At 38.2% G+C, this 27722-nt stretch overlaps 1 protein-coding gene across 1 annotated transcript; it reads right to left on the reverse strand.

The window, feature by feature from the left end:
• Positions 1-1901: 1901 nt before the first annotated feature.
• TULP3 (tubby like protein 3) lies at positions 1902-19725 on the reverse strand. Its single transcript, XM_010293699.1, has 10 exons — positions 19675-19725; positions 14143-14305; positions 12005-12181; positions 10006-10136; positions 8040-8237; positions 7683-7795; positions 7168-7282; positions 5151-5249; positions 2799-2970; positions 1902-2280 (listed from the first exon to the last, which is right to left on the reverse strand). Exons 1-10 carry the CDS (start codon positions 19705-19707, stop codon positions 2147-2149), a joined length of 1335 nt encoding a protein of 444 aa, XP_010292001.1. The 5' UTR covers positions 19708-19725; the 3' UTR covers positions 1902-2146.
• Between the last annotated feature and the right edge of the window lie 7997 nt (positions 19726-27722).

Consider the following 27722-nt stretch of genomic DNA (forward strand, 5'->3'; position numbering starts at 1 on the left):
GCATAATTTGACTGAGACCCAGAGGCCCTGACTCTGCTAGGATCATCTGATGTCAACAAATAGCTTGAAAAGCCACTGCTGACAAGCCTAGCTGAAAGGGTGAGTAAAGGGATGTTACTGTGGCTTTCTGAGCACAGAGAAAATAATCTTGAATTGAAAATTAGCATTCTATCCTCAGGTCACTCCAAACTAACATAAGGCAGTTTCTTTCACACAGTCCTAGTCAGAAAAATAATCAGACAGGTAACAAACTGACTTTGTTTTTCTGGATGGGTAGAGGGAATGCAGAGCCATCAGCCAAGAGCTCAGAAGACCACAACTGGAAAACACTGCCAGGTATTGTCTTCAGCCTGATAAGCAGGAAGTATATGAAGGCACAAGAGAGACCCACGATTCAAGTTCTCTTCAAGACTGGTCTGCTCATGAGATCATCTCAAGACAATGGCTCACCAGCTAATGTAGAATGGGCATCTGCGAGATAAGCGAGCTGTAGTTCTCAGCATCAATTCATAACTTACTGTTAAATACAGAGTTTACACATGATTACCATAATTTTTTTTCCTGGCAGCATCAGAAAATGTCTTCACAAAGTTTCATTATTCTGAACGAGCAAGTGATATCTACCACTGCAAAGACTCCAGAGACCACAAGCAATAAATCTCTCTCTTTGGAGCTTGAAACAGAGTTAGTCTGCTGACAATGACGACGTCCAAAGCTGGAGAACACCTATTCTTTTCTCCATAGAGGGACAGTTTTCCAGGATCATCATGAATATGCATAACAGGCATGAAATAGGCAAGACAGTAACTGTTCTCTGCTTTAGTACACAGCAGATATGTACGCTATGAGGCTTATGTGTCACAGTGTGCAGCAATTCACTCTGATGAATCAAGGCCATATGAATCAAGAAGCATTCTATGCTGTGACCTACAGTTTCCATATTGTACATCCAGCATTAAAAATGGAACACTGGAAGGACACATTGCAAAGCCCCGTGATGTATTTCTTAATTTTTTTAAACTTACTGATGCCTTTGAAAACATCTATAATGTCCTTTTGAGGTAACTCCTTATAGTCACATTAAAATTATTTATATAAAATCTACTTTAATATGTCATGATTTGAGATAATCTTACGTTAAAAAAATTAAATCAGTAACTAACTTATTCCTAAAAATGTAGCAAATTTTTCAAACAATGGACAAATTAAAAAATATTTCTGACCACCTTACAGTCTAGATTAAATCAATCAGAACAGTGCTTTTCAGGAATAGTACTATATATTGTTACAATATTGCCTTCTGCCAAATTCATTCAGATTCTATCATCTCTTCAGTCTAATTTTTTCACATGGTCAAGAATAACAGAAACAGAAAATAAATCACCAACTAAAAAGGGAGCATTTGAGATTTGATTGTTCTTTATTTGGTAAAAAAACTGTCAAGGAATATTGAGCAATTAGAAATTAATGGAAAGTGAACTAGACTATCAGCCTTAACAGAGAATCATCCCAGAGAGTAAGAGAAAAGTGTTTTATTAGAGCTAATGTCCCATTCCATCTCTGTGTTTGTTGAACATTACCTATGGTTGCACAGACACATAACTTGAATCTTTCTGTATCTGACTCTTGTAACAGACAGCAAAATGCTACATAGGGCAAAAGAGAACACATGCCAATTACTGTCCTCCTTTTTTCTGAATTCATCTGATCAGGAACTTACGAGTTCCTGATCAGATCAATATCATCATCTTCAGGGGCACTGTGGAATTCCCAAGGTAACACTAAACTATTATTTTTCTAATCCTAGCTGCAAACGGTTGCAATTAGTGGCCTAAATTCCTTAGCCTGCTCTCATGCAGCATCTGTTACAAGGATTTGGAAAGCAGAATCAACACCAATGACAAAAACATCACCCATATTTCTTGTTCTTCCACAATGCATACAGAGACTGCTAAGTCTTGGGACAATCTCCTAAAATGGTCTACTGTCAACTACCATATCTTAAGCCTAATATTTGCTTTCTAATCAACTTGCAGAAGTCTGTCCTCCAGTCCTTTCCATCCCCAATGTGCTTTTCATTACTCCACATGGAACTCTTACAACAAGATGCAGGGATGGGAGTTCCATGTTTCAAGTCTGTTGTCTCTCATTCACAGGCCAATTTACTATCAAAGCTGGAGAGTGCAATAGCAAAGGCCTGAAGAGCAGAGAGAGGATAATTATAGTCCAGAGTGAACACATCTTCCGCTGTACGACCAAACTGCATCACAATGTAGTCAGCTGGGGAGAAAAGAAAGATTCAGAGACCAACAATTTCAGAGTGAAGCAAAGAAAAAAAAAAAAACCCAAACCAACCACAAACAAAAACCCACACATCTGGCAGTCTCAAATGTACGTGGTTGGTGTATCCATCCTTTCTCACCAGGGTGGCCTTGAAATCTGTTCTCTAGAGTGACTGTGTTATTCTAGAGATTATCTTTCTTTTCAGAACCAAAGCTCAAACCACTCTTTTGCTGGGCTGAAGGTGCTGTATTAATTCTTCTCTTCCCCTTCGGGAAGTTTGCATTCGCCCCCTCTTTTGCTGCAGCTATGGACACCAGTCTCTGCACCCACCCCAGAAAAAGGGAGGCCTTATATAATTTTCTTGACAGCTGAGAAGTCTCCAGTAACCCTGAGCTGAATTCTTCCACCCATGCTCCCTTCTCCAGGAAGTGTGTCCTATTCCTCCCAAACCTCATGAAATAAATTGGGTTTTCCCTGCTCAAATAAGCCCCACACACTCTCCACCAGGCGCTTACGGTCATTGTCATGGACAATCTGGAAGTTCTTCACTGAGGCCTGAGTGACTCTCCCATGGAAATTCAAAACATAGGACTGAGTATCATCGTTCCAGACTGGAGCCTTGTTGTGCAACTCAATGAGGTTCTCTAAATTTCTGTTTTGCCATTTTGACAGCAGACTCTCACGTTTCTGTTCAGAAGAAAGAAATACATTTATCAGATTTGTAATGGCTCTGCTTTTGAGTACTGCCTTTCTCATGTGTGTGCAGTCTGTCACTTGAATGTCAATCCCTGTTTAATGAAACACAATGACAGCACTTAAAGTCAGTCCCACCAAAAATTTCCTGTAAGTACCAGGAAGATACTTTCATGGATTCCCAGTCCAAGCATTACTTTCCATTCAATAAGCTATTGCCATATTTCCACCCAAACAAGGAAAAAGAGTGAGAGAGAAGGAAGCGTGCACGTAGGAAAGGAAGCAATTCACAGGCCACAGATGACTGCCATCCTGCTGGCAGGAAATCTTTCTAAGTCTCAAGCCTTCTCTGATCCAGTTGGATCCAACTTCCATTTCTAACATTCTAAACTTTGAAACAAAAGAAAATAATCTACAATTAACTGCATAATGCCAGGCCCTGGGGTGCTTCAGTAGAAAGTCCAAAGGCTGCAGTGGGCTGTAAATATGCCTTAAGTAGGTTAAATGTCATCCTATTGGGTCTAATAAGTGATGCACAATATGAAAAACAGAGAGAAATAAAACCAAAAAGATATAAAAAGAAGGTAAAATAGCACATTAAATTTGACAAACAGAATTAATTACAAGGAGCTGCAAATAGTGGTGAGTGAAACAACATGACATATGGTTTAATTTTAAAAGTTGGGCAGCAAATAAAATCCAAACTGAAATAATATATGCTAAAACTCCCAAGAAAAAGAATCAAAACTGAAGTTATTTAATGGGAAAAAATTATCAGAAAACAACCTGTTGTGGAGGTCTGACTGATACAGCTATAGTAACTGTTTTAGTATTATATACAGATATGATAGTGGATTTTTGAGGATAACCTAAATAAAACTTACTGTTCAGTTTAAAATAGCTACTTTATATTTTTATTTTATCTTTATTTACTTTTTTAAAGATGCAAAAAGAACTTTAAGAATTGGCACCAACTGCATTTAGATGCAATTTTTCCTCCTTTGTAGTGGGGGCAGTATTGCTTAATGGGAGGCATCACACTATAGAGGAGGAAGACAGAGTCAAACCCCCACAGTGAAAGCTTTGCCAACTTTTCAGAACAACTTTGTGTTTCAGCCTTGTCCACTGTCAGTACACCTGCTTGCTAGCAAAACACTTGTGAAAATAGGGGCGAAAATTAAAGGCAGAGCCATGGAATCATTACTGTACTGACAGCGGAGCTGGCAATACCAATTGAAAGATGATGAATAAATGACCACCTCCAGATACAATTTTCCTGCCCATTCACAAAAATTAAAACTCTTTTCCAGGCTCTCATGACTCTGAATGTTCACTCAAAGCCTTTCTTCTCTGACCTCAACAAATACACTCTTGTCCTACTCATATCTAATCACAACATGGCTGCAAATACCATTTTCTAGCTTAAAACACTAACCATGTCTTTCAGTTGGCACCTGTCCTTTCTGCCTTTTGTTCTTCTATCACACCAAACATAAAACCCACATTAAGGGAACGGAACTATTTTCATCATACACCTTAATATGTCTTCAGATACAGTTCAGTAAGCTTTTAGCTATATCATCCCCCATATGTACGAGAAATCCTCACTGGTCACCACAAAACTCCATCCTTCTCCTCATCCCACTTCCTCCTTAAATAATCCTCCTTTTCTGCAATTCCTACAAAGAGACTGACCAACATTCTGATCAAAAATGTATTTACTCTCTTGCTACTACACCAGAATATCACCTTATCTATTTATTATATATGTGTTGTAATTCATATACTGGCTAAGAATGTAAGCTCCTGAGAGAAGCAAGTTTGTTCTGTGTTCATCCAACTCTCAGCATAACAGGGTCCCACCAAGGCGGAGGGGTTGTAGGTGCAACAGCAACAACATACACTAGCCATTGCAATAGCTAAGAAAATAGGCTGACCAAAAGACAAGTAAGGATACAAACATAATTCATAAGGCTAAAATTTAGGTAAAGGCAAGAATAAATAAATTAACACCTTTAGGCTACATTGTATTTACTCTCCATTGAGACTTGCTAAAGCCCTGGGTATTAACAGCCTTACTCTAAAAAACATGACTGTCAGTAACACCCAGACCTCTATGAGAAAGTTTTAATCTCTTCCTCCAATCTGAGATACGACCAAACTTCATAACTCACATTTCGTGGACGGATTGGAATTTGCTTATGATTCATATTCATTCCTGGAATGATCACAGACATTTTTCTGGGACCCTTGAATCCTAACACATTGGTTTCCTGAAAGACAAGGAAAGACATTATTTTCAGTAAATGAGATCTCAAAGAAGGAAAGACAGAAAAACTGAATTTGAATCCACGTTTCTATTTTAGAGATTTGCTAGCTACATCTGCAGTAGCAGTTATCTAACTGCAACTGTGTTTAATCACTGAGAACAGCTTTCTCTCCCATTCCGAGAACTGCATTAAAAGACATACATAGTATTACCTAATTTAGAGTGCACCTGTTAACCTAATGAAACATTTATAACAAAATGAGACAAATGCAATTTCCAGGCATAAGTTTTTGCAGAGGCAAAACTGCTAAAATCTTGCTAGTGAACAAGCCTCAAGTATGGTAAAAGGCAAATATCTTTGACCTGAGTCTGTTATATATATATCACCATTCAGGCTAAAATGTTCCTGAAGAACAAATGACATTCTTCTTTAGGTGCTGTTATTTGTGTTTAAGAGCATACCCACAATCTTCTCTCAAATCATGCTCTTTTATAAATTAATAAGGACAGACCCAGAAGGCAAAGTATTCAGCATCTGTCCAAGCTTCAGTCTTAGGACAAGCAGATTTTTCCAGAGTACTGCAGGATGGATGCACTGCACTGTACTGCTCCAAGTGGATTGGGTATAAATTTGGTACAAAAAGCAAAGGAAAAAAAGTCTTAGCATTCTCAAACCATCCATTTAATGTCAGCCAAAATCCAAGGGTCCATTTAAAGTGTTCTGTAACAATGTTAGTGATAACCTTTAAAAATCCCAAAGGCAAATTAAAAGGCCAGAATATTTTAGAAGTACTAAATTGTTTGGTAGAAGTGATACTGCTTCTCCTCCCATGCTAGTGTATTTTGCAGATACAGAACCTGGAGTTGGAGTTGCAACCTCTATTATTTCACTTCAGAAAATCTAGGGGCACATATGAGAATGAGGATACTGATTTTATTCATACATAAACTTTATGAGCTTCTTGTATATAAAAGTTCATAAATCTGAAAAGCTGACTTTATATTGTCTGCTGCACACTCATTTTAACACCCTGCTATGTACAATTGGGTAGGGAACTGAAGAACACTGTATACAAAGAAAATATCCAGTGATACTTCTGTAAACAGGCTAGTACCGGAATTATCACACCAATTTTTTTCCCAAGGGCCATTAAGATCAACAGCAAAAAAATCAAGATCATGCTCTAATAGGTTAATGTGCCTTTAACTTTCTGCTGCTGTACCCATGATAAAAGTAAAAGTCCTTCCACTTGACTGGCCATCATTTTGTAAAGAACCTCAAATTTTACTCAAACTTCAGGGCTGGAATATGAAACAATGTGACATGAGAACCCTCACATAATTCTGGAGTGTCCAGAAGTGCCTCCTCACTCTGAAGCCTAGATTGAGGTGATCCAGAAGACCAAAAGAACACCTCTAGGACAGAGCTAGCAAATCATGATTTCCCCTGGAACCATATCCTTACCAACAACAAGCTGCTACTGAAATAATACCAGCTCCTTCCTATCCACCAAAAAGTCTTTGGCTCTGCAAAGGAGTAACTCTACTTCACAGCGTACTACTCCCAGTTCCTTCTTAGTGTCCACCAGATACCAGCTGGGCAAGAGGCAGTTCATATTATGGCTGGCTCCATGTAAAGGATATGCTGATTAGCCACACACTGAATCAGGCCAGATAAGAAAGTCATCAGTATGTTAGCTTGGGTCTCCCTTCCCTGGCATTGATTACTCCCCTCCCAGCCCCGGCCCATTAAACTTGTAAGAACTTGTCTTTGAGGCGTCTGCCCTTTGTTGTATCTGTTTGAGATTGGTCAGTTTGTCCCAAAGTTAAGGGAAGGAGGCTTCCAGGCAGCATGAAGCCCTGTTTCCTCAGTAACCAGGTGACAAAAAAGAAAGGGGCAAAAGGGGAGAGGCACTACTTACATAACAAATAGCTGCAAGCTCCTGTCTCGTATGAGCCTTTTCCACTAGACTTCGTGCCTTGACTGGGCTAACTCCATTGTCATAGACTGTAAATTTAGTTCCCATGAGGTTTGACCTAATGTCAGGTTATGGAAAGACAGAGAAAGAGAGAGGCATCAGCGGAAAGTTTTGTCATCTTCTGAAGGTATTTGTACAGCACAGTGAAAACACACATCTCCTGCCATCTGTATCTTCCTATTGCCAGCTCAGTAAGGAGCTTCCATGAAGTGCCCATAGTGAACTGAGCCTGTAACTTATCCTGGAAAGGTATCAAACCGGAATTTCTTCTCTGGATTGCCACGGTGAATGGTAACGCTGGAGAAAGGTTGCCAACTCAGGTGAATACAGATTACATTAAGCAGGACGATGCAAGTTCATTCTCTCTGAATTGATACCAGATTGCTGTTCATAATCCCAACTCAACTAAAATGAAAATCCACTCTCTCCTGTCTGTAGTTTTCATCTGTGGTTCTCACCTGAGTTTTCCAACGAAACCTTCACTTTCCCGAGATAAATCAGTTGGGTCAACTGATATGAGGTAATTGGACGTTTTGCTCTTTTTTCGTTTTCTCCCTGCAAGAAGGAATGTCTGGAAATACAAAACTTTGATCAAGACTGGAGCTTTGTAAGAATGCAGAGGCATTGCTATCCAAACTGTTATCTCTTAATTTCCCACATCCATTCCCCTTTTTGTTCTGTGCTGTTAATACTGTCTCTACAATTTTGATCTCTTCCACAAGTGCACACCCTGAAAGCCTATTCCTCCAAGCTCTCCCTTACACCAAAATATTCTGTGGTATAATACTCAAGATAATGTGTGCTGCTTCCAATACCTTTCTGTTGTCATCCCTTTCCAGATGCATGTAATAAGTAGGGAAGAGGCCCCGGCCCATCCCCTTCTTATCTCTAGTGATTCGACACTTGACTGTAACACCACGGGGTGCAGGGCGTAATGCAAAATCCTCCAAGTTCTCTACTTCTCCCAGCTGTGCATCTGCCTGAGGGGATGTACTACAGGAAGCACCTGTTTCCTGTGGGAAGAACCATCATATTAGCAAATTAATATCAGAGGCTCTGGTATTCCCCAAGAAAAGAAAGGCCTGTTGAAAGAGAAGGTATCATGTCTAAAGAACATACTTGGGAAAGGGAAGTTAAGAGAGACCACCTGTGTTTCTCTGAAAAAAGTGGTTGAAGACTTTTACTCTGAGGAAAGACTAGCCCTCCAAGGGAAGGGGAGAAAAAGTACCCATTAACCAGAGATGAGTGAATTGCTAGGAAGGGGAAAATAGGATGAGAAACTGTAAATATTCTAAGCAAAGAGCCTCTCTGCTTTTAGAGCTTCAAACACTCTATGGGAAATAAGGCAGCATGATAAGCTGGACTGATGGATGCTGCAGTAAGACAGGCTGGTATTTTTGTGACCGAAATGAGCACTGAGATGATGTTGGTTCAAAACAGTAGCAGAAACGGAGTAAGCTGGCAGTGGAACCACCTCAACTAAATGCTGGAAGAACCTCAGAACAATATGTACAGTCAGGATGCAAGTTATGGTCACCAAAGGAACTGGAATTCTAATGGAAATCTGGTATAGGTCATTAAAGTAATTTTTTCTTAGAGGTAGCTGAATCCTGTGGATTGTAGAACCCAGGAAATTCATCCCTTACTGGGCCTTGGAGATGAAATTGCTGGTTTATCCCCATTCCCAGGTATAGCCAGTAAGAAATCTGAGTGAAAACACACAAACTTGAAACTCACTAGTGAATCTCCCTCCTTCCCCTCTCCAGCACTCTCACCCCTTATCTCTAGCAGTTGGCACCCATAGCCCAGTCTCTCAAGTAGCACCCAGACCTCTTGTACGACTCACCCACTACTGCAGCACAACATACACACAGTCACCTGACAAATATACTCACATGGGACTTTTGAATAGTAGCATGGACTTTTAAGGCTGTCCAGCGTTCATGCCCAATCCCTATGCCCTTTATCAGGCCACTAGCTCAGACCCTAGGTTTTCCTGACGGTAGTCTCTTCCAACTCACTGGTTAGTCCATTACACAGTCTGTCAGCATACGTATGTATTTCTCTCACAAACACACAGATGTACGCAAGAACACATTCACATAGGAAATAGTTAGAAATGGAATTTTAGAAGATGGTAGGACATGCTGCAGTAATCAGGCACAAGGCTTGGCCAGACAGGCATACTGTCTTGCAGCTGTTCACATGCATCTGCTGCCTCTTACCTCCTTTGCTCCCTGTTTTCCCATACTTATTACTTCCTGACCCACCTTGACCCCTTTCTTTTCCCTCATGAGTCCCTTCCCTTAAACACCCCATTTGAGGTTTTGTCCAATCCCAGAATCCTCTATTCCATCCCAAAATTCTGTTCTCCCTTGCATCCCACAATACATGCTATAAACCTTCAGGCAGTTGATCCCTCTAAGTTTGTACAGCATTTCAGAGTTTCTCTGAGTCATCTTGGTGGATTGTACACCACAGATAATGGCCTAATCTGTCTCCTTTGAGGGTCTTAGGAGTAGCTGATTCATTGTGTTCCCATCTTCACTGATTAGGCTACTTGGGTTCCTCTGCCCACCATTGTTCCTTTGATCATTACTAGATCTTTGTGTTTAACTTGATGGCACTTCAGTCAGACAACCTGACAATCATGACCCTCCTCTGCCTTCAAGGATGCTAGCTACTGTAGTTGCAACTACTATATTTTAATCCAGTGCTCAAGGGGTACTAAAATCAAGCATGTGCCCAGGTCTCACCAGAAATGGATTTCAAGACACTTACTGCAAAAGATTTCTCGCTGGTTGCAGAACGAGGCCTCTCAGATTCAGGATGCTGTGAATGAGATGCTGGTCTCTTACTAGTTTCTTCCTCTTCTGTGTCCTCCTCATCAAAATTCAAACTGCCTGAAATTCCTGTCAGAATACAGGATCAAGTAGGTAACCTCTGAAAGAAGGTGTCATGAGTTCATGGCATCACTAATTCATAGAAGACTCTTGCATGGCTATCCTGCTTTTACTCTTTTAATTGATTTCAGTTGTTTCAACTGCTGATTTTCTTCACATGCTGTATGGCTTCCTGAGCCTTGTAATTCAAACCCCTAATGACTGTTTGCAGCTGTCAACTGTGCAGATGATTAAGCAGCTGTCAGGCTTTTTTTAATACATATTTTACATTATATTACATGATGTAACATATTCCTTAGTATATGCTGTCATTGAATTAATTTTGCCTATTTTCATGCAAAAAAGCCCTCCATGTCTTAAGAACAAAAAAAAGAAATCCAGATTAATATGCTGACAGCTATCCTGTAAGTTGGACTCTGTCTGTACAGTTTACATCCTTTACCATTTCCCCTTAGTTTTATACACACTGAAATGAAGTATGGTAATTTTTCAGTAAGACCCCCTCCTATTCTTACATCAGTAGCAATAATTCGGGTCTCATGAATACTACTAATGATTTGATTTTTAAAACAGAAGCACAGACTGTGTAGTTCCAGGACTTACTAACCTAAGCAGAGTTATGTAGAGATGACTGTGGGTATATAGCTAAAATAACTCTGGATAAAGACATTTATAAAGATATTTATATTTATAGCTTCTGTATACATGACTTTAGTGTTTCCTTCCACTTGGAATAGCATCATTTTGTTCTGTGATTCCATTCTTTAATTTGGCTGTAGAATGGAAAAGCACATAAAGCGCTATAGAAAATGAACACACTCAGCCTGCTAAGCTGAATTATTATCTGAGCATCAGTATGATAACAGTGCTCCAACATGGCACTGCATAGAAAAGGCACTGCTGGAAGTTCTTTGTCTCAGATGAAACAGAAAAACATAGTCTTAACAACCCGTCAGTAAACTTCACAAAGCACATTTGGAAAGAGGAAAGGCGTTAACCCTAGTACTCCAGCCAATTTCAAAATTTACTGTTTATATTCTACCTCCACTAATTTCCCCTGAAGTTTCTGGATATTCTCTCCTGCTTCCTTTCCTAACTCTTGTGTAATGTTGCTCTCTATAAGTAAGCAGCTGTTGCATGTGACAACTGAATGGAAGTATTTCTACATATGGTGGTACCTTAATATATAAATGTGCTGGAAACATTTTGGGAGACATGCTCTGCAGAATGAAAACAAGCCATGTACCATATTAAACACTAGCCATTATTATGCTGCAAAGTGCTTAAGCTGCATGCCACACAAAAGGTTTCCTGTGGTACTGGCAGTGACATAAGATACTTGGTAGACAGAGATGGACACTCCACTGAGAAACTACTCAATGGGCTATAACTATTGAATAAAAAACTCTAAAGCTGTTGATTATGACAGTCTCTGACTCAGGAAGAACACCTTTCCTGTTAGTCTCCTAAACAGTTAAATTATAGCACTTACTGGCTATAGAGGGTTCTGCTGTTGTGAAAATATTCAAGCATCATACCCAGGTATAATAAGTCTGGAATAAAAATACCCTGAACTTTAGCAAAATGTGAAGTATAGAATTTTGTCACCAACTTCCTTGGAAAGGCCATAAATTATACAGCACATTGATAAACCTTTAAAACATAACTGGTATACTCCAATTAATATCAGAAGAAGGAACTGCAGTTCTGTACTTCTACATGCTGTAGAATCTATTAGTTCTGCATTTAGAAGTAATATCCTATAGACACTTGTTTCATGATTCCTCGTATTTTTTAGGTTTTTTAATGCTACTGAAAAAAAATTATAAGAAGTAGAAGAGACCTGAGAAAGACCTTTGCCCATTATCAACTCTTACCTTGTTTCTGCAAGATTTCTTGCAGATGTGGCTTGCCTTCTGTGTCTGTTTGAGTCTCTCCATCATTTTCCTGATCTGCATTGTCTTCTGTTTTGGAAGATCCAGCAGAGAGAGTTTGGAGCTTGGTCCCCAAATCTTGCACTTCTGATTTCAGGAAAGCAGCTGGTCCATCAATGCCTGCAGGCCAAAATGAAACAGAATGCTGAAGTCTATTTTTCATGGCTAAAGACACATCCCAGGATGGTTTTTCTTTTCACCTTCCCTTACTGAAGCATCCCTTTAAAGTACTGATGTATACTTGTTCAACTTTTGTGAGAAGACTTGGGAGGAGTCAGGCCTGACTCTGGTACAGTCTGCCTATTACTTTTAACATATCAGGTATCAGTTTCTCCATTTATAAATATAGTGATTGTGTCTACTTTTTTATAAGGGCTTAAGCAATTAAAATTAGTTGTATTTGTCATGCATATTGATATCTTTCAATTTATTTATAGGCAACTACTCTATTTTCTTCTCCTTCAGGTTCCTTGTTTGCTCCCATGCCAATAAGTGAGTGCTCTACAGTGAACATCACAAAACAAATTTGATAAAAATATCTACAGCCACAGGCAGAAAAAACTGTAAATGGATGCCCTCTATTTTTTGGTAGAAATGAAATTTCCACATGCAACACAGCTTTGCACTGCACTTCATAATTGGTGGAGACATCTTGATGTCATGTTCTGGCATAATACTTAATACATGTTTGTGTAGCACACAGTATAGAAGTGTAGCTCCAGCTTTGGCTTTCTTGCTTTCCCACTGTTTTCCTTTTTCAAACTTCACTGCTTTATCTAGTCATCATATTTCTGACATGTTTGCTGCTGTTACCACTTCTTAACAGGATTCGTTTGTACTGAGGAAGCTTGAGAACTACGGAAGCTAGTGAGGGAGCAGCTAGTTTTCATTTTTCTTTCTTGTAGTTTCAGTACTACTGAAGTCTCCTAACTTAGAAGTTATATCAATCTTTTCTCCCAATCTCTTTCTGACTTGAAAGTGTCTTTTAACAGAAGCTTTCTCCCACCCGATTTTAAACACATAAATGTGTTTAAATCACCACATCACCACTTTCCTCCCCATCCTATGATCCTGAAAGACATCTGGAGAACAAGTAAAACATTCAAAAGACAGGGGATAACATAGTTCCAAATGTGACCTTCAAACTAGGTAACACTGTTTTGTTTGGGTTTTTAAAACTCAGCTCTACACATTAATTCCCTATTATTATAATGGTGGTATTATAACGTCCTGCAATAGCATGCAGCTCAAAGCCTTAGGATGTTTCCTGTTACTTTCTTCATAGGCTGATGGGATCCTGGCGCTCAAACTACTTCCTGACACTTCCACTGGCATGTACAGATTTCATTGCTACTCTTTTTTCCTCTCTGTGACATGGAAGTCTTCAGGCTCTCACTACTATGTTTCTTTTCACTTCTAACAATGGTCACTATTTTACTGTAATGTTTTGAGACCACTGAGTTATTGCCTTTGGCTCCAATATCACTTTGTGCTTGTGACTTTTTGGACCACTATAGTGACTTGTTTTTCATGTTTCAGTGGTCTCCCTGAAGCCCACAGAAAACAATAAATGAGGTAAAAACTAGCAAGAATCTAATCAATATTCATAAGACTTTTGTTTTGCTCGTGTCTACTTTATCATTCAGTCATACGCAGTCTTGAGATGAAGTATACCATGATACCATTAAGAAAAGTACTGGCAGTCACTACTGGATTATTTCCTTTTCTTTACCCTACAGCTTCATAAGACTCTCTTGCTTTGGATTTGTATCTCCCTGCTTTTATAGAAGTTCCTAACCCATTTCTACAGTTCTTCTTAGCCTAACACAAAGGAGAGATTACTCAAAGGCACATGAAGATTCTCAGCTGTCACAAAACTCAAAGTAAGGTTTTTGTTTGATTTTACAGTTCAGTATTACTCAACCATACTGTACTAGAATTCTACTTTGGTACATAGAAAGGTATGTAATCAACGTTGTTCATCACTTGACCACTGTCACAGCAACATAGGTGCCCATCTGTGACAAAATGCATGCACTGGCATTTTGGGGAACATTGTTGCAATCAGGTTGATTACTCACCATGTAACATAACATTACTGTGGAAAGGGGTAGGAGTTTCTACTAAAGGAGTCTGCTCTTCACACCCTTTGGGCTTTGACCTACGCAGCTTTGCCTCAGGATTTGGCTGTGCCATCAAGGGATCAAGACGTTTCTTCCTCTGCTTCTTCTCTAGAAGAGCTCTCTGAAATAAAGAAAAAGCGTGAAATAAGGATGAGTAACCACATACGGAGGGGCAGAAAACATGCCTCAGCCATTGGCAATGATACGTCACTGATCAGGATCTCCAATAAACCTGAAATACTTTTGTAATCTCTTACAAAAAGCCCTAGAAACAGATATCACTGTCTTTAGAGTGAGACATCGCCTTTGATTCTCCATTAGTGGTTGATGGGTGATATGGACACCTGCTTATTTTCTGATCTATCCTGAGACCATCAGCAGATAATTTTAATTCCTTTCATCCAGTCTAAACTGCAGCAATCCTTAATATAAATAGACAAATTAATCAGTCATTTATAATCCAATATGAAATATTTCACAAAGTAAATGTTATAATGTATATTCATAAAATGTATACATTCATGCGATTTTATTATTTCATGCATCCTACTTACTTAAGCTGATAGAGTAGACAAAACAGCTCACAAGGACTCTCTGCTCTTTCTGCTGCAGTTATGATTGGACTAAACATTCAATGGTTTAGGACAACAATTTCCTGGGCATACAGGGAATGTAGAATTTTTCCTCCTTCTTTTGTACAATTAAGCTAACTTTGTATTAAGAGAACTATCTCCAAGACTATCTGAAAATGCCAGAATAAAGATGAGAGCCCTTGCCCTATGCATTATATGGCAATTAAGTCTAATACAGTAAGTATTAGCATAACATTTCTAACAATCCTTAACCAGGCTCACTCTGTCATTGCAGTTACAAATGCTGTCAAAATGCAGTAAAAACAAGTCAGGACTTGCAAAGGAAAATGTATTTGTCTCAAAAGCTATCATCTTCTAGGGAGAACTCAAAACAAATAGTTCTCAGAAACCAATGTTGAGAGATAAGACTGGGCAGGGCAGTCATTAAAATAGGACTGATCCAGTAAAAGGAAAATTGATCTACCTTGCAAAATATTTCCATGTAATTCAGGGTTGAAAGGAAAGAATAGGAAATGCAAATGTTAAAAAATAAAACATTACTTTTCAAAGATACATATACATTTGATATTTATGATTTCCTACTAAATGAGAAACAACTTCTAGACTTAAATCAAGGCAAATGGGGACATAGCACCATTTTAAAGACAGCCACACTCAATCCTTAAAAGTTAAGGTGACGCATGAAGAAGAAAGGAAAAAATCATCTTCTAATATTCTGTAATACACCACTGTGCAAACGAGGTGCAAGACCCTTGCCATAGGTGCAGTTTATCCATGCCTGGTTCTTAGGTACCCCAACACTCCCTGAAAATTGTTCTTTATGATAGAAATCCTTTCTCCATCAAATTATTTTCAATCTCCAGGGATACATCAAATAGTATCAACAATTCAGTCTTGAGACAGGTATCTTTGGAACCCTTTCCTCTCCTGTTATGCTTTTTCTCTCATGTTGGTTCTTTCATATCCTATTAGGCTTTTATCTCAAGTGAGGTTAGTTTCTGAGGCAACCTCGCCCTGACGAGTACCAACACAACTCAGCCCCTGCCCTTTGTTCTTTCTGCTTTTCAAACCCTTATCTAAAAAAAAAAAAAAGCCCCACCAAAAAACCCAAAACCAAACCCCCAAAAAGCCCAACCCCCCCCAAACAAAAATCCCCACCACAAACCAAAACCCACAACACCAGAAGACAAAAACAAAGATTAAAAAAAAGCCAACAAAATACCAAACCAAAATGACCTTTTATATTTAAACTCATAATTATACTTTGAAGGCTGGACTGCAATACAGGTAGTGTTTTTTACTGCAGAATTATTTGCAAGGATTGTCCTGCAGGGCAAAAATTACATTGAATTCCAAAGACACTGGCCTAGAAGAAGAAAAATAAGCAGTAGAAGTCAAATTCTTAGAAAATGCTAATTACAGACAAAATTTATTTTCTAGAAAGGTAGTCAGCCCTCCAGAAGAATTTACATTGGTTTGTGTTGTTTGTTTGTTTTTTAAATGAATGCTGAGGAAAAGTAAAAAAAAAAGTGATAGGTTATAAATCTCTAGCAGTTTAAATAAAAGGAGAGAGGGAAAAAAGGAATCAAAACATTATTCTCAGAATAAGGATATGAGAAAAATTGTTGCCAAGGCTTCTTTACTTGATAAATAGACAGACAAGAAAAAAATAAAACAGACACATCCTAAAGGCAGTAAGAAAGTACACAGCTACTGCTAAACCATGACAAAAGGGAAATTGAATTTGGGATCAATATAGGATATAATAACTTTCAGAGCTACTTAACTGATTATTCTATTAGATTAGCTTTTTTAAAACATTTCAAAGCTCACTAGTCTAAAAATTTATTTTTTCTTATTAGAGTACATTCTGTTTCATCAAAGAGTTTCTAGGACTCACCAATCTAATGGGATCATATTGGTCTATACTGAAAAATAAACTTTACTGCTGGTAGATGTGACCTACCTTCTTCTTGTAAGAACTTCAGGATGATCAAAGTGACAAAACTTGATAGTAATTTAATTTGTTTTAAAAAGGCTTCTCTCTACTACTTTGCTTACTGAGATAAGAAAAAAAAAAGCTACAAAGCCCACTGACAGGACAGATAGTAGCAGTTCATTTTCTCTACATAAGGTGGCAGAGCAGCCCTACCTTCAGTAAGGCTTACCTCAGACTTACTTCCACTAAGATGAAGTAGGAGAAAAGAAACTGTATTTTGTTTCACGTTGTCTATCAACTGGCCTTTTCCTCCAGCTCTGTGTTACAACAAAAATTCTTACAATATTATAACAAAAAATTTAGATAGTTCATGAGCAGGATACCAGAACACATAACCCATTAAATAAATAACAGAAATGGATTATCATGATTTGTTCAGAATTTTGTGAACTCCATGTATTAACTACTTCCAGAAACATTTTATTTGCACCACAGAAAAGCATAGCATCAGAATACAGGATGATTACAGGATCACAATCCACCAACTCTGGTTCTAGTGAGTTTCCAACAAGGTAAGAAGTCAGATGCCTCAGATGAATACACAATAGCAGACTAATAAGACAACTAATTTAGTGTTCTTTCTATAACTGTGATGAACAGGAAGATGGGTTTACAGGAAGGTTCTACCCACTCCACCTTTAAAGGTGCAATACCATAGCATTTATTATTTGGCATGGTCCAAATGCAGGATGGATCTGAAACATCCTCTCCACTCTTCCACCTCCTCCTTAGTTCATGCTGCTGGCAGCAGTGACAACGCTAGTGATGATGGCATCAATGAAACTTCGTATCGAGAGTAAGTACCATAGCAGGTGCATTCAGAAATATGCCTTCAGCTTCACGCTTCCCACCCACAGGGAGATGGCAGCATTGCACTTTGAGCTGCGGGTGCATCAAAAGACACGGAAACACCTTCTACTGCTGGGGAGGTAAGCACTGCCTGAGCAGCCACACACTCTCTCCTCAAGGAAATGACAGTAGTCTACATAAAAGCATCCTGGCAGGCAGAGCTGACCCACAGATGGAACTCGATGTCATGCATTATTATAAATAATATTTTACTGCAATTACAGGATTTCCAAACCCATCATAAAGATGTATGACAGGCATATGTCTTTACCGTGGCAAACGCTTATTCCAGATTTTCTGTATGGCCAAAGGTTCTAAACACAATCCTACTGGATTAAAACATTTTGCGTTTTTTATTCCAATTCCTGTAAATGTTTAGGACAAATTAATCAAGGGGGGCATCAGCTACAAACAGAAATGAGTCCATCATGTTTGGTAGTGATCTCCTATTGACCTCTATTTCTACAGAGCACATGGTACTATTAATGTAAAAGTTAAAAGTAGACTTTAAAAGTTAATATTTAAACCTAAATATACAATCCTAAATTAGAGATTGTTAGCATTTCTCAGTAAACCTCATTTACAAGGAGAGGGGGTGGTGTTAATATATTTTAATGGAATTTTCTAGCTGTTGGTTTTGCAGATGATTGCAATCTCAACCAAATCCAAGAAAGCCTGAAACAAAATTGTAAAAATGAATTCTTTAAACTTGCCTCTTCATGATTCAGCTGACAACTGCTCTGAGGGAATTCCACCCAGCCCAGCAGCTTTGTTTTGGTGGAGCAGCAATGCATCCCCATGGCAAGGTCTGAAAGTAGGTGTATGTTGACCACAGTGCCTAGCACTAGGAGCCAGTGATTACTACCAACTTATGACCCAAGACAACAGTTCTGAAACAGACACCGAGGTTCATCACCAAGCGGTCAGACCATCCTTATTTCTGGAACTTCTTACTGAGTGGCATTTGGCACTAAACGTTCTTTTACTGATTACTTGAATGAATGCTTTCTGTTTGTTTATTTAGTTAGTTATTTACTAAAACAAGTGTTTCTGGATAGCCTTACATGTAAAAGGATTATGCTAGCTTCCACAAATATGACCAAAGATAAATCTTACTCCTTGACTCCAAAGTGTTTCATATATATGTAAGTGCCTATCTACACATAGATAAAGTTGGTAATATATCCACTGTCTGACGTCAAAGCTAAGCAAACGCAGACTAGAAATAATGAACAAGTTCTGGTAAAGAAGGTTATTCTCCACTGCAACAGTTCCCTGAAAACTGTTATGTCTGGATTTAAAGATCCACAGCTGAGAGCGCGCTTTTCTAAAAAACATACTTTAATTTGAACATTTATTTTATTAATATATAGATTAATTAATCTAATTAATAGATTAATTTATTTGATTAATATGCAAGACAGTGATTTATGGTCCATGTGAAATGGCCAGCTAGATAATCATAATAATCTCAGATCTTCTAATCTATTTATAAACATCTAAAATTTCACAGAGAAAGAATATTAAGGATGGATACTTTATTGCTTGGAAGAATATGGTGATGTAAGCATTCAGTGCTTTAAAAACTGAGACCTATAACCTGATATCTGACAAATGCTTGTCTGTAAATGTTTTCTGTACAAAACAAAAAAAAAAGTCAAAAGATGCTGGAAATCTTTATCAACAGCAGTGTTAAGGAGACCTCTCTACAGCTCAGGGAAACTTTTCCTTTGCTGCTTAAAATGGGTAATTCCCTGCAGTCTTCCTCTTTTTTGATTCATTCCTGCATTGTGGTGAATCAATCCCAACAAAATGAGAAAATGTATGAAAAATAAATGTATTTAAGAAATCAAGCCTACAAGCCTTAGTAAGGTTGACTTAAAGTAACGAAAGCCATGAAAATCTATAAAGAAAAATGTTAGCAATGAATTCTTGTTTGTATTCCTTAGACCAAGGATTTTCAGCACTTCAGCCTCATTTCTCAAGTCTTAGATGGCTAATGTTTGTTTTCCTATACTTATTTTTACCAGCTTCAGCATTGACATTTACCTGTTTCTCTAGTTTCAGCCGTCGTAGTTTCATGCTTTCATCCCCAAAGGTGCTGGGAAAGAGAAAGAAGCAGATTAATTATTGCTAGTAAATCATTTGCATTATAAGAGCACAGGATATCCATACACTACAACTTCACCATCTAGACTTTAAAATAACTGTAAGACATAACTGCTGTCCCAAGAGAAAACCAAGTTACAAGGCATTAAAAAATAAAACATACTTCATATTCTATCATAAAGAGGACCAAACTGTAATTTAATCATCAAATGTTTTCAGAACCAGTTTACTAACTGTTCTGAAAACATTTTGTAAGCAAAAAAGGTTTAATTATTGATGGATGAATTATGAGTCACTATTGAAGTGGGCTAGGAGACAACTTACATCTGAAGGCTTAACACAGTTCAAACCAATTCAGTAAAGTCCGTGCTTCTTCCTAAAATACTCAATTCCAAATTAACTCAGAATTTTAGGTTTTGTCTTGAAGTCAAACCTATACCATTTTCTTCTCCTGCTAGACTTTCCAGAACTACTGTTAATACCTGAGAGAATCAGTATTTGCAATACCTGATATTAATTCCTAGAGATAAAAAAAAAATATTTCACTATTTAAGTTTTACAGATAACTTTCATAAGAGCTCTAGTTTTTTGTTCTAAGTTGTGTTCCATACAGAATTCCCATTTCCTTTTGTACAATAATGAATTATTACATAAAGTGCAGTTTAGGGCAGTTAAGTCTACAAAGGGAAAGGTTAATTGACAAGTAAGCACATTCTGCCTACCACAGTTGTGCACTTTCCTCCTACACTGCTTTGACAAAGACCTCTCTGGAAGTGAGAAAGTATCAGGAAGATACTTAATATGAGAAACAGGCAAACATTATATATTTTATTGATGACATGTAGAAAAGCGGGGCTAGCCAAAATTTCAATTTAAAAAGGAAATTCTCTGTCTGGTCTAGGTATGCAGAAATGTCCAATGATGTGAAGTCACAAGCAGGCAGACAATTCTGAACATAATCCTAACACGGAAAACTGGGGAGATGGAGAGAGACAGGGAGAGAGGTGGGGTGGCGTTCCTGCAAAACACATGCCATAGAAATTGGATTACAGCACATAGAGCTAACAAGAGGAGAAAGGGCTCAGAGTCCCCTTAACCCCTAGTAAATCCACATTTGACTCAACTTCCAGGAAAGCAGACGACAAATCAGAGGTCCTTACAGACAGGCTACCCCAGTCAACACAGGCCCTGTTCTGGAAGGCTGAAATGTGCCGAAAAAAAGTTTTGTTATACGCACATCATATATAAGAGTTTATATACTCTAAAATTGATGCTTACTGCCCAGCTAATGATATTTTAAAGCAAGTTGCCACTGTCATTGTTTTTTACTTTGCAGTTTTCCTTATTTCTAGAATTTTTTTTCTAATGTATTTCAAGTATCATCACATAATAGGTCTAGGATCTTGAAAACACCTTGCTTCTAAAAACTGACATTACTCCTCACATGGACCAGTAGTACAGAGCACCTTGAATTCAAAGGCAATGGAGGGCCTAGAAGAATTAACGTCTTTCCTGAAGTGGGATGGAGAGCTACTGCATGTCCCCACAGCAAGAGTTACAGTAATACAGTCATCTCTACCTAAAAACATCCACAGTTTAAGAAACAAACATGCCGAGACATAGCTATTGAATGCAGCAAGATATACATGAGTTGCCACATGAAACTTCAATATAAAGTTAAAATGTAATGTGCTTTTTGTTTAAGCATAGGTGATGGAAAAGGCAGAGTCCAAAAAATGCTTGAAAGCCCCAGTTAAAATATTCATGACTAAAAAAAAAGGGGGGGGGAGAATATTCCTTTTCTTTTCATATGCCTACTGACTGAAGATGATATTTGTTAACTGCAATCAAGAGTTTTTTTATAAAGCAATCTATACAGCTCTGATCAATATTAGATTTTTGGACACATTCTTATATAATTAAGAACTACAAAGGTGTGTACATAAAAGCTACTATCTGTGGCTTTGTTGCCTTTCCTAATAGAAAATGCATTTCCAACAATTTGAGTCTCTTCTTCAGAAAACAAAAATAAATAAAAACACTACCACTTGTGGAAATAAGTTTCCAGGTTTTCCGTTTTACCTGGAAGATGGCAAAATGCTGTAATATTAGGACCTGCATATGCGCCTTGCGGAAATCGTCAATGAGAATTATTTACTTTGTATTTTTAAATTATTTTCTGCCCACACTGGAATAAAGTTATGTAACATTAAAGACAGGTCTGAATTCTTTTGTAACAGGACCATAACACAGACTACACAATGCCTCACCTCCAACTGTGACTCAAACATGATTGAAATACATAAATTCTAACAGGCCACACAGTTTGATAAAGCAAAAAGGTAACAAGAGTGTTCTCTTTTACAGTTTACTGTTAAACACAGACCAAAATCACCTTGTAGCAGGCCACAAAATGAAAGCAACCATCAGAAGCATCATTTCCCATTATAAAGTACAAGGATTCACACAAGAAGCAAAATAAAAACAATTAAAGCCATGAGCACTGTGGTGCTATAAATACTAGCTTAAAAAAAAGACACTATTTTCATTTACTCCTCCTGCAACCTTCCTTGCAGCACTTGGTCATCATGAAAGCATGATATAATAACCAGACAAAAGTGCTTCCCACACATACACACATTTCAAGCTTTTTTCTACACATCACAGCAGGGTTGGCGTTGTTACAGACCTTATGAGAAAACGCTGTGCCAGAGTCACTCCCACAGCTCACCACTAAGGAATGCAACCAGTGTGCTAATACAGCTGCAGGCTTCAAACACGAATCCTCGTTCAGATAGACTGACTACATAGACCAGTATATCTAAGTGCTCTTCAGACATGCCCACGCAAAACCACTATGCTCTTCACTCTGGTTTTCTATTTGAAGGGTTTACATGCAATAAGAGGAATTAAATATCCAGTAGGAACAGGAAAAATAAGCAGCATTTCCATAGCTACAACAACAAGTTCAAAACAGGAAAAACACCCACAACCACCAAACCAGTCACTTTGATAAATAAGAACTGAAAATATTCAACTAGCCCGACATGAATCAAGAAGAGCAGACTACGAGATCCTGCGCACTGACGACTCTGCTACATTTACCAGAATCCACTAGCTCTCCTACTAAAGCTGCACGACAGGCAACAGACACATGCCACAGAGAAAGGAAAAATGACCCAGAATGTAACATAGATGTGAAGACTAATGATTATCTAGGATACAGAATAAAAATGAAAGCAGGAAAGCAACTATTTAACAAAAACATTCAATTGAGAAGATACAACAGCATGTCTGAATGTGGGAGAAGACAGCGAGACTAACCACAATGTAGAGAGAACTCACAAGTTATTTAACAGATGTTCATATATGCAACTAAGGCTTCATTTTTATGCAGTTTAATTTCTGTAAAAAAAGGCACACTACATCTAATGACAGTCCTTTCAGAATGAACGTCATATTTTTCCGTAACACACTGCAATCTTGGAATTACAAACTATGTTGTAAAGCATACTATATGGTTAGGCAGAGTTAGCACTCTTGTTTGCATTGCAACTTCTATGTGTTCCTGAATATAATATACTTTAAAAACCCAAATAGTTATGTTCTAAGCACTTGGCAATAATTACCATTGAATTGGCCAAATACAAATTCACAAGATAATGCAACTCTGAGAATAATGAAAAACCCTGATATTAAAGCAGAGAACATAGAAAACAGGGCTAGAAAGCAATCCACCAGTCTGAAAAAGATTTTCCCATTCTGTCTGATGTCCACACAACGGAAAGGATTCTGAAGAGCTGAAGAAGGTTCATCAGAAAGCTGAATAAATTGACCAAGGACTGGAAAAATGTACCTCTTAGCAAGATTTTAATGCATCCTACAGCTTATTCAATACACTCCACTGTATTCCATAGATTTGAGGTCACAAATGACTATTGATGAGAGAGAAGACAACAACAAAATCCAGTCAGACATAACTGAAGCTAAACAAATTCAGACTGCAAATAAAATTTTTATTTAACACTGTGACTAATTAACTAACCATTGGGATACATCCTGGAGCTGTGGATTTTCAACAGAAAACAATGGGGTTTAATCAAGGTTGAATCTTATTATGCTAAAAACTGATGTCATGAAGTAAGTCTATGGTCTACCTCAGATTGTAGGTGTGGTTATCCCAGGCAGGAGAGCTAAGCATTCTTCTTTCAAGTTACATCAAGGGACCAATTAAATCTCCTTTTATATACTGACTGTTGAAGCTGTAAAGAGGCAAATAAAAGGCTGCCTTTATTACGGACTAATTTTGCAAGGAATTGACTTGTTGCAGCTGTGAGTGAGAGCTAACAAGCACAGGAAGCAAGAAAGGCCACAGGAAGAGCAGCCTGCAGACAGAAAGTGTTCTACATGATCCAGAATTCACTGGAAAGACAGATTTGAAATATGTTCAAAGGAAAACCTCATTATGATAGTTTTTCCTGCATTCAACAAAATAGGTACATTCCTCATATGTCCGCTAAAGAAATACCCTACTCAGTTTTTCCTACTGAACAAGCAATGTAGCAAGGCCTTGCAGATTTAAAAGTTTCCCAGATAGCTAAAGCTGTTCTGCAATTCAAGTAGTTACAGATTTGATAAATAAAGAGTAAGGTTCTCTGGCCTCTTTTAAGCAGGTCAGACTAGCTGACAGAAATGACCTCACCCCAACCTTAGAAGAAAATCTGACCCAAGAAAAGGAAATATAGCTTGTTTTGCTTTTTAACTGTTTTAAGCTTCTTTTAGAGCATATATTAGCACTGTATATGCACTGAATACTTGGTGAAGTAAGTATCAGGAAGTACCACCTGTTTGTGCACAGCTCTAGGGAAGGTACTAAAAATTCGAATACTCCATAGTTTGGCAGAGAGATTCAGGGAAAGTGTCCAGCAGAAACTTTTAGCTCATTTTAAAGTGGACTAGATTTTGAGTTTACTGTGCCTTGTTACAAACAAGCTTGATATTTTATATCAGTCTGACACATAAATCCTTCTTTTAACAAACACAATCTTTCAATATTGATAGGAATACAAACCTATACATTATCAATCAAGATCCTTAAATTTTTAGCTGTTTCCATTGCTCTACTTCCTTTAAATGAACTCCAAGGCACAATAAATGAACACCATTTTCATCCACAAATGTCACAAACTTCCGAATATCTTATGTTCCATTTCTCACTCTACAGATGGCTGCTTCCGCCAGGCATCTAACAAAGCTCACGTAACTCCTTTTTCCTTTGCAGCACAGTTTACTAATGTGGTAGCAGCAGCTATGTCTCTAAGCAATACTCCCAGAACTTAAGAATCAGGGAATGAACAGAATGTGGCTTGTGGAATGTATCTTTGTCCACTAGATTTTATTTTTATCTCTAGATGCACAAGTAAAAGCACCTTCAGTAAGAAATGTGGAGTCAGCTGGTATGAAAGGGTTTTCACTCCTAAGTCTCCAAAGAGTTGTCCTGGGAATTGTTCTTGTCATTTGAACTATAGCTATGAAGGAAAACAGAAGCTGTAGAACAGAGATCATTTGAAGAAGGATTCTTATCTTTTAAAAGAGATATTCCAAACAAAAATTGCAATACAGCCTCTGGAAACTGGTTGAGGAACAAATTTTACCTGTAATTGCACTTTCCGGTACACAAGAGGGAAGAGTCCTATCTGCTTTCCTGGCAAGTGACACAACTGTAATTGTTCATTTCTGGGAAAATGCATAGCATAGCATCCATAGGAGTGAGGATTATAAATTTTTTCTGCCTTCCCCAAGGCAAAAGAGTGGGTTATTTGGCAGACGTGGGATATTCTTTCCTTCATAATTTAATTAACTACCAGTAAGTCTTCTAAGGTGAACTGTATCTGCTGCAAATCAGCCCTAAAATGCCACAGCCATTTCTAAGTGACACAGACCAGTCTGCATCGACATTTCAGTTAGAAGTTATTTTCAAGCAGATGATATTTCAACAAGGGCAAGTTTTAGACTGTCTGGCTTTTTTTCCAAAAGAATCCTTTCTACAGTGAAATCAGTTTTACCTTTAATCCACCCACCGCCCCCCCGCTCCAACATGCAAAGATTTCTAATGCCAATAGCATACTGTTTGGAGAAAGGTTTCACAAAATTTGTTTGACAAGTTTTTCACCTACTGAACACATTATGGAAACAGTATCATAGCAACAGTGAACACAATTTTGGAAGCAACTCTGAATGAGTGGATATATTATTAATAAAGACTGTCTTGGATATGCTTTAATACACAAATTATGCCCCACATGATACAGATGTTCTGAACAAGACTTATCTCAGAATATTTGAAAATAAGTATAAAATGAACTAATAAGAACAATAAAGTCAACAGATTGGGGCGGGTAGGGGAGCAGAAAGGCAAGTACGTAGATCAGTAGGTCCTACCCAACTTCAAAATACACCTGAACCCTCTAGGCACTGCATGTTCCGGCCAAGAACTTGCAGCAACTATCTGAACGATTTACAGCTTACTAAAGAAGATCCTGAAGAAACACAAAGGCAAGTTAATCCTTTAAAACTTCTGCTTCCACCCACCTCTGAGTTTAAAAATAGAACTTCATTGTGGAATTATCAGGTATTCTTCTTTAAAGTCACATGGACTAGAAATGTGCCAAACACACTCAAACCAAAAGACATCCCCCCCCCAAAACCTAGAAGGCTGGAGCTCTGAAGAATATATACATATATGGATATGTTTTGCCTTTATTGTGCCTAAACAGCTGCCACAACAACTCAGAGCAATAGGAATACCTTGCTGAAGAAAGGAATTCAAGAAAAAACAACCTGAGATACACACATGCTACAGAAAAATCTTTTGTTAGAAAACATGAACGAGTGAATTTTTTTTCCCCCTAAAACCAAGAAAGTAGTGAATTTAATCCAAACCTATCCTTGCAGCACCATGTTCTCCATATTTACATAATGCAATAATGTCATTAAGTGGACAATACCCTAACAGTAAGTGAAGCGTACCTGAAAGTAACAGGCTGTTCGGGTTAAAACAGCTCAGCAAGAACACACTACATTTGGCCTAAAGGAGTTCCTTTGAAACTGCATCCATTTTGGAGTGACTGTTCACATGTCAAATGTAGCTAGGAAAATAACGATGCAGTATAGTACTGACTGACTGCAGCTAAGTTAATGCCGAAAAAGAGTATTTATCAGTACAAGAGACACAAACTTTTCTTTTCTTTATAGTACTCGTTCCAGTGATTTTGTAATGAAATGGTGTAGGCAAGTTGAAACAACCACTCAAAAGAATCACACCTGTCTTCAGTTCGAAAATTCTATCTGTGGAAGCACAAAACCCTAGTATAAAATTATCATCCACAAATGCAATGGGATATGCTCTGCACTACTGTATACCTACACAAGCAAACACTGAAATAGGAAAAACTAATGTGGCAAGAGATTGTCAGATAAACTAAACAGGAACCTGTTAGTAAAGTAACAGAACATGGAGAAACGAAGGGTCTGTGGAAGAAAAGTTGAATTGTGGTGAAACAAATAATAAAGCATATGCTGCCTGATGAGATTCCTTTTTAAGAAATGGATTGATACTGTCTTGGTGGAAAAGTCGACCATAAGCCAGCAATGCACCCTTAAGGCAACGGTGGCCAACAGCATCCTGGGCTGCATTGGGAAAAGCATTGCCAGCAGGTTGAGGAAGGTGACCCTACCCCTCTGCTCAGCACTGGTGAAGCCCCACATGAAGCACTGTGTCCAGTGGGCTCCTTGGCACAAGAAAGATATGGACGTACTGAGCCAACTCCATCAAAGGGCCACAAAGATGATTAAGGGACTGGAGTATCTTTCACATGAGGTGAGGTTGAGAGAACTGGGATAATTCAGCCAGGAGAAGGCAAGGCTCAGGGAAGGATTTTATCCACGTGTATAAATACCTGATGTGAGGCTGTAAAGGAGATGAAGCC

This window comes from Phaethon lepturus, unplaced genomic scaffold (genome assembly GCF_000687285.1).
Source record: "Phaethon lepturus isolate BGI_N335 unplaced genomic scaffold, ASM68728v1 Scaffold40828, whole genome shotgun sequence".
NCBI lineage: Eukaryota > Metazoa > Chordata > Aves > Phaethontiformes > Phaethontidae > Phaethon > Phaethon lepturus.

Excerpts from the sequence above, each read along its gene's own strand:
- TULP3 (XM_010293699.1), bottom strand. The coding sequence starts at position 19,707 with ATGAAACTACGACGGCTGAAACTAGAGAAACAG. Across the intron at positions 10,137-12,004 it reads AGAAATCTTGCAGAAACAAG|GAATTTCAGGCAGTTTGAAT; the intron begins GTAAGAGTTGAT and ends GTATTCTGACAG. Across the intron at positions 2,971-5,150 it reads TTCCAATCCGTCCACGAAAT|AAACGTGAGAGTCTGCTGTC; the intron begins GTGAGTTATGAA and ends TCTTCTGAACAG.